The sequence below is a fragment of the Blennius ocellaris genome (assembly GCF_963422515.1).
Source record: "Blennius ocellaris genome assembly, chromosome: 5".
Taxonomy (NCBI): Eukaryota; Metazoa; Chordata; class Actinopteri; order Blenniiformes; family Blenniidae; genus Blennius; species Blennius ocellaris.
In genome coordinates, this window is record NC_137654.1 from 4,261,424 (window position 1) to 4,269,085 (window position 7,662).

Consider the following 7,662-nt stretch of genomic DNA (forward strand, 5'->3'; position numbering starts at 1 on the left):
GCCAGCATCAAGCCATTTAATTAACTAGACTTTGAATCGGAGTCGTGGTAATAAAGGTTTTTTTTCTCTTTGTACTTTTCTCTTTAAACGGTTTATCATTTTGGATCATTTCTTCCTGGTGTGTTGGTGAGTTTTACTCTTTTCTGTCCAACGTACTGTTTTCTCTCAAACTTTGCTTGTTTACAGGGATCAGTTGATCACTTCTTTCTAAAAAGTATTTACTGTCCAGCCCTTCACTAATAGCTAACAGCTACCATGCTAGCGGTGGCGTTGGTGAAGGTCTGCCCTCTACCAAGTGACGTTTTCGTCTATTTATTTGTACTGCCTGCTCTATGTGCCTTTTCTCCCCCCACAGTTTGATGGACTATGAACAGAAGCAGGAAATGATTGTAGATCTTTATTTAAAGGTGAGAGGTTTCACCAGGACGGAGGCCGTGGGGGTGGGGGTGGGGGTGGAGGTGTGGCCCTTCACTTCCACTGACGCTTCTCATAGTCCCACTTGGCCGCCAAGCCGTCGATGGGGTTCACCTTCATGTCCAGCATCCTCTGCAGCTGCTTGGCCTGCCAGTCCTCATCGAAGGTCAAAGGTCGCTTGGGGTAGACTGGAGAAGAAAGCAGAGCTCTTCATAACAGACTTGAGAACAAGCAGGACACAGTTAACATGGTTAACCGTGGACATTAGAAGAACAAAGAGCCGCTCTTTACCGTAGACCTTTTGCCACCAGACCACCAGGCCTGTGAAGCCCATGAAGATGAAGATTCCCCCGAGGACCGTCTTCCACTCGTCTGAGGGCTGCTTCATCTCCGGGTAGGTCTGGTGGAACATCATGCGGTACACTACACACACACACACACACACGCACGGACATTTCCACTTCTACCGTTAAAAGAAAAACTAAATAATCATAATTTACACAGACCCACACATACAGCTGGTTCAGAGCTGCTATGAGCAGCCAAACCTGCAGGGGGCAGACTAGCAAGAAGCATGAAGCAGTGTGTGTGATCTGAAACGTACATGCGATCTTCTCCTCCTTGCTGAGCTGGCTCCAGGGCCCCTTCTCCTTCTGCTTCAGGCTCTTGTCAGACGCAGTCAGGACGTCTTTGTAGGGCCTGTCGGGCAGCGGCGTGTCCACTCTGTCCCAGTACATGGGCTGAGACATGTCCACCGTCTCAGACACGTCTGCAGGGACACAATCACATAGAGACGATCATTGTCAAAGCTGTTTGAATCCCCTCTGGACACAATCACACAAAAACTGTCCAATAGGATCAAAAAGGACTCGACACACTAGAAAAACATTTAAACACAATACACATTCACACTTATTTTGTATTTTACATCTGTAATCAATACTAGTTTCATGATGGAAAGTGCTTAAAAATCATTTTCATTACTATTAAGATCATCAAAATGGTGTCCCAAAACTTTTTTTCCTGGTGGAAGCATCACATCTATTCATCTGTTTATTATTATAAACACTATAGTACAGAATTTGGCACCATGTCATGCAACAGTGTACCGGTATGACAACGAACCCTTGACTCCTCAAAATAAAAAACTGAACAAACCCAAGAATGAGTCTGACAAAAAAAATCTAAGTTAATTTAAAATTGCGATTGTACACTGTGTGTGATGTTCTTCAGTCCAAATGATTAATGATCAATAAGTATTGAAAATGAAGGTCATTTATCTTAATCAGATTTCATAACATGTACAGTTCTATTTCATTCAAACTCACCATGTGGACCTGATACTCATCAAATCTTAAGATCAGTTACAAGGTCACAAGAATTTGCCTTTTACTTCATTGAATCTGAAGGTTCCGAGTAGAGTTTCAAAATACAAAAAGAAATGGGAGCAAGAGAAAACGTTTTGAGCAGGCAATGTATTGAAAACAACTAATGAAATAAATAATGTATTCTATCCCACAGATGCTACGTCTTTCTCACTCGACAGCTGCTCTCTGTACTCGCTCAACTCTGCCTTCACGTCGACACGCTGCTCGGAAGCGCTTTACATTTTTAACGCCATCATTTTCAGTGCCTTAAGAGGCGGCTGACGCTGCAACCCGATTGGTTAGAAGCAGCCAATCAGAACGACTCTGTACGTCTGTGACTGGCTGGTTTTCAACACTCTGTATGGAGAGTTGCAAACAAAAATGTCTTCTTGGGTGGAAAATAGATCTTTCTTTGCTCAGGTTAAGTTTTTCTTTGCTCAAGTTTTTTTTTTTTTTTTTTTCTGTGCACAAAATGTCACACTGGATGGCCAGCCTGCATAAACATAATTCCATACTTCAGAGGATGAAGATGATTGAAAGTCGTCTTCCTCACCATGCCCGTGGCTGGCCGTCCTCATGCTGCCGCCCCCCAGAGCCGCCGTGGCTCGCTGGGCCAGGACACGTCCCACCCGGGTCCAGGTCAGACGCAGCATCTGCAAGAAAATGGAAAAATACAGAAAAGATCAGGACCAGTCCAGGTCTGGCTCGGGTAGACCAGTCCAGGGTCCAGAGCTGCTCGGGTGGACCAGTCCAGGTCGGCCCTCGTGTGGGACCAGTCCAAATGTGCTCAATTTGTCAGGATGTCCAGCAGGTGCAGGTCTCCAGATGTTCAGGATAATCTATATATGGTTTTAATAGCATCACGAATGAAATGTGGTATTTACATTCTACTCCATTCTAGCAGGTGGGAGATGGGAAAGTTCCACTTCCCAGTTGGAGAAATATATGTGAATGTGATCAAACTGGGAACTTCCCACTGGGAAAGTGGGAGGTTTAAGGAAATGTCCCAGAAGCAAGTGTGACGCTGCTCAACACGTTATTAGAAACCTTCTTGTACCATTTATTTTTCAAATGAGGGATTTAAAATAGAACAGACCAAAATACTTCATTACTTTAGTGTCATTGGTCCCCATAGTGCAGAACAGTATGAAATACTTCATTACTTTAGTGTCATTGGTCCCCACAGTGCAGTACAGTATGAAATACTTCATTACTTTAGTGTCATTGGTCCCCACAGTGCAGAACAGTATGAAATACTTCATTACTTTAGTGTCATTGGTCCCCATAGTGCAGAACAGTATGAAATACTTCATTACTTTAGTGTCATTGGTCCCCACAGTGCAGAACAGTATGAAATACTTCATTACTTTAGTGTCATTGGTCCCCACAGTGCAGAACAGTATGAAATACTTCATTACTTTAGTGTCATTGGTCCCCACAGTGCAGTACAGTATGAAATACTTCATTACTTTAGTGTCATTGGTCCCCATAGTGCAGAACAGTATGAAATACTTCATTACTTTAGTGTCATTGGTCCCCACAGTGCAGTACAGTATGAAATACTTCATTACTTTAGTGTCATTGGTCCCCATAGTGCAGAACAGTATGAAATACTTCATTACTTTAGTGTCATTGGTCCCCACAGTGCAGTACAGTATGAAATACTTCATTACTTTAGTGTCATTGGTCCCCATAGTGCAGAACAGTATGAAATACTTCATTACTTTAGTGTCATTGGTCCCCACAGTGCAGTACAGTATGAAATACTTCATTACTTTAGTGTCATTGGTCCCCACAGTGCAGTACAGTATGAAATACTTCATTACTTTAGTGTCATTGGTCCCCACAGTGCAGAACAGTATGAAATACTTCATTACTTTAGTGTCATTGGTCCCCACAGTGCAGAACAGTATGAAATACTTCATTACTTTAGTGTCATTGGTCCCCACAGTGCAGTACAGTATGAAATACTTCATTACTTTAGTGTCATTGGTCCCCACAGTGCAGAACAGTATGAAATACTTCATTACTTTAGTGTCATTGGTCCCCACAGTGCAGAACAGTATGAAATACTTCATTACTTTAGTGTCATTGGTCCCCACAGTGCAGAACAGTATGAAATACTTCATTACTTTAGTGTCATTGGTCCCCATAGTGCAGAACAGTATGAAATACTTCATTACTTTAGTGTCATTGGTCCCCACAGTGCAGTACAGTATGAAATACTTCATTACTTTAGTGTCATTGGTCCCCACAGTGCAGTACAGTATGAAATACTTCATTACTTTAGTGTCATTGGTCCCCATAGTGCAGAACAGTATGAAATACTTCATTACTTTAGTGTCATTGGTCCCCACAGTGCAGTACAGTATGAAATACTTCATTACTTTAGTGTCATTGGTCCCCACAGTGCAGTACAGTATGAAATACTTCTAGCATGCAGTAACAGGCTGGATATATACATTGAGAATAGCATACAAGGTATGAGCTCATGTCAGTCAAGTCTCCACCCTCAGTCCTCCAGGGCCCCTGTCCTGCAGGGTTTAGCTCCTCCCAGTTCAACACACCTGATTACAATGAGGGGCTTCGCTTTTTCACAACCTCGGTGGTGACATCATCATTAGATTCAGGTCTGCTGAAGCAGGGAGAGACTAAAACCTGCAGGACCGGAGTTGGAAACCTCTCAACTCGAATAAAAGCTGGAACCAGTAAGAAATGATTTAACTGAAAGGAAAGATATTAGGTTTGAGTAAAAACTCACTGAGACGTAAATGTGGATTATTTTGATGATTACAACCCTCTCCTCTCCTCTCTCTCACCCCCTCACTTCACCTCACCTCCTCCCTCCCTCCCTTCCTCCCTTCCTCCCTTCCTCCTTCTCCTCTCCTCCACTCACCTCCTGTCAGCCTGGAGCGTCAAAGAGAGCTCCACAGGATCAGGTGCTTTTAATTTGGCGGACTGAACCATTGCAATGAGGAGGGGAGCTGAGCAGGGGTTGTATTTCTTAAATTAATGATGTCAAAACAACTGAGTCATTTATGAAAGTTAATGTTTGTTGAAGATTTTCATCAGTTTAGACTATTTTTTAATAGAACTTCACTTTCCAGTAATTCCCTCCAGAGAGTTGCTGTCAGCAGTGGCGGCTGGCCAATAAAGCTGCAGGTCACGTTCAACTTTCTCCATCATAGTTATTGTTAAATGCACACAAACACAAATGTGCAAAAAATGTTGGATTTGCGTCCAGGTTTGTTAATGTTTATAAACATTTAAATGTACTTCTATTTATTAATGATGGAAAATCTAAGTTTGAAAAAACACAGTTTATGTTGCAAGTTGAGGTACAATTCTAAAATTTTATGGAAGATGGATTAATGTGTTGGTGTGAATATACCTGAGGTTGATTTAGTTTTTGCTAAACTCAGATCCACTGTCACTTCAAGTGAATCAGCCCCAAAAGACATTAATTTTCTAAAAGGGATGAATTAATTGTATTTGTTTACCAGTATGTTCATAAAAGAGTCTTAATAAGTGCTGCTCTCTATTCACTAGCTGTTTGAAAGTACAGTCATTTCCAGCACTGGAGGCCTCTCTCAATCTAAAAAAGGCCAGATTGTTGTAATGTGGTCTATTAAGGCGCTGTATTTAAATGAAGTCAACATTGATTGAAAGTGAATATTAATGAAGAGCCAACCTAAGAAAAGTATCACCGGCCGCCACTGCCTGTAAGGTTTAGTTGCTTTGTGGATCTGGTGTTTACAGTAAGTCCTCCCGTGAAAACTTTAAAACTTTAAAGGGTTTAACTGTGTTGCATCAAAACCTTAAAGTCCAGTTTTAGATTTCAACCAAACTTTGAATTGAGCTCAGTTTTCTCTGATTCTCAACTTGAGCTAATTATTGCTCCAGGCTTTCAGTTTTTAGAATAGAATAGAATAGAACTTTATTTATATAGCACCTTTCCCAGACATGAGCCTGTGCTTAACAACACTTAAAAACAGAAAAGAAGGGAAAAAATAGTGGATGGGATGGGGTGATGTGGAGGGAGGAGAAGATGGGGTGATGTGGAGGGAGGAGAGGATGGAGTGATGTGGAGGGAGGAGAGGATGGAGTGATGTGGAGGGAGGAGAAGATGGAGTGATGTGGAGGGAGGAGAGGATGGAGTGATGTGGAGGGAGGAGAAGATGGAGTGATGTGGAGGGAGGAGAGGATGGAGGGATGTGGAGGGAGGAGAAGATGGAGTGATGTGGAGGGAGGAGAGGATGGAGTGATGTGGAGGAAGGAGAGGATGGGGTGATGTGGAGGGAGGAGAAGATGGAGTGATGTGGAGGGAGGAGAGGATGGAGTGATGTGGAGGAAGGAGAGGATGGGGTGATGTGGAGGGAGGAGAAGATGGAGTGATGTGGAGGGAGGAGAGGATGGAATGATGTGGAGGGAGGAGAGGATGGGGTGATGTGGAGGGAGGAGAGAATGGAGTGATGTGGAGGGAGGAGAGGATGGAGTGATGTGGAGGGAGGAGATGATGGAGTGATGTGGAGGGAGGAGAGGATGGGGTGATGTGGAGGGAGGAGAGGATGGGGTGATGTGGAGGGAGGAGAAGATGGAGTGATGTGGAGGGAGGAGAGGATGGGGTGATGTGGAGGGAGGAGAGGATGGAGTGATGTGGAGGGGAGGAGAGGATGGAGTGATGTGGAGGGAGGAGAAGATGGAGTGATGTGGAGGGAGGAGAGGATGGAGTGATGTGGAGGGAGGAGAGGATGGAGGGATGTGAAGGGAGGAGAAGATGGAGTGATGTGGAGGGAGGAGAGGATGGGGTGATGTGGAGGGAGGAGAGGATGGGGTGATGTGGAGGGAGGAGAGGATGGAGTGATGTGGAGGAAGGAGAGGATGGAGTGATGTGTAGGAGGAGAGGTGGGGTGATGTGGAGGGAGGAGAAGATGGGGTGATGTGGAGGGAGGAGAAGATGGAGTGATGTGGAGGGAGGAGAGGATGGGGTGATGTGGAGGGAGGAGAGGATGGAGTGATGTGGAGGGAGGAGAGATGGAGTGATGTGGAGGGAGGAGAGATGGGGTGATGTGGAGGGAGGAGAGGATGGGGTGATGTGGAGGGAGGAGAGGATGGGGTGATGTGGAGGGAGGAGAGGATGGGTGATGTGGAGGGAGGAGAGGATGGGGTGATGTGGAGGGAGGAGAGGATGGAGTGATGTGGAGGAGGAGTGGATGGGTGTGTGGGGGAGGTGTGGATGGGGTGTGTGGTGGAGGAGAGATGGTGTGATGTGGGGGAGGAGAGGTGATGTGTGGAGGGTGGGATGGTGTGTGGTGGGGAGAGGATGGATGATGTGGAGGGAGGTGGGTGGGGTGATGTGGAGGGAGGAGAGGATGGAGTGTTGTGGAGGGAGGAGAGGATGGAGTGATGTGGTGGGAGGAGAGGATGGAGTGATGTGGTGGGAGGAGAGGATGGAGTGAGTGGTGGTGGTGGTGGAGGATGTGGTGGGGAGGTGGGTGGAGGGTGGAGAGGTGGAGTGATGTGGAGGGTGGTGAGGTGGAGTGTTGTGGTGGGAGGTGAGGATGGGTGTGATGTGGAGGGAGGGAGTGGGGTGATGTGGAGGGAGGAGTGGTGGGTGTGTGTGGGGTGGAGGTGTGGGTGGTGGTGGGTGGTGGGTTGGGTGTGTGGAGGGTGGAGTGTTGGGGTGATGTGGAGGGTGGAGTGGATGGTGTGTTGTGGAGGGTGGTGAGGATGGGTGTTGTGGAGGGAGGTGGTTGGTGGAGGGAGGAGAGGATGGAGTGATGTGGAGGGAGGAGAGGATGGAGTGATGTGGAGGGAGGAGAGGATGGGGGGTGATGTGGAGGGAAGAGAAGATGGAGTGATGTGGAGGGAGGAGAGGATG

The 7,662-nt window shown here is 45.9% G+C and overlaps 1 protein-coding gene across 1 annotated transcript; it reads right to left on the reverse strand.

Annotated features, from left to right (window-relative positions):
- Window positions 1-382: 382 nt before the first annotated feature.
- Window positions 383-2,434, reverse strand: LOC308129896 (cytochrome c oxidase subunit 4 isoform 2, mitochondrial-like; the record flags this gene model as incomplete). The annotated part of the gene is made up of 4 exons (XM_080496012.1): window positions 383-602; window positions 706-837; window positions 1,019-1,183; window positions 2,335-2,434. The coding sequence occupies 4 exons, from the start codon at window positions 2,432-2,434 to the stop codon at window positions 469-471; spliced, it is 531 nt and encodes a 176-aa protein (XP_080352138.1). The 3' UTR covers window positions 383-468.
- Window positions 2,435-7,662: the final 5,228 nt, after the last annotated feature.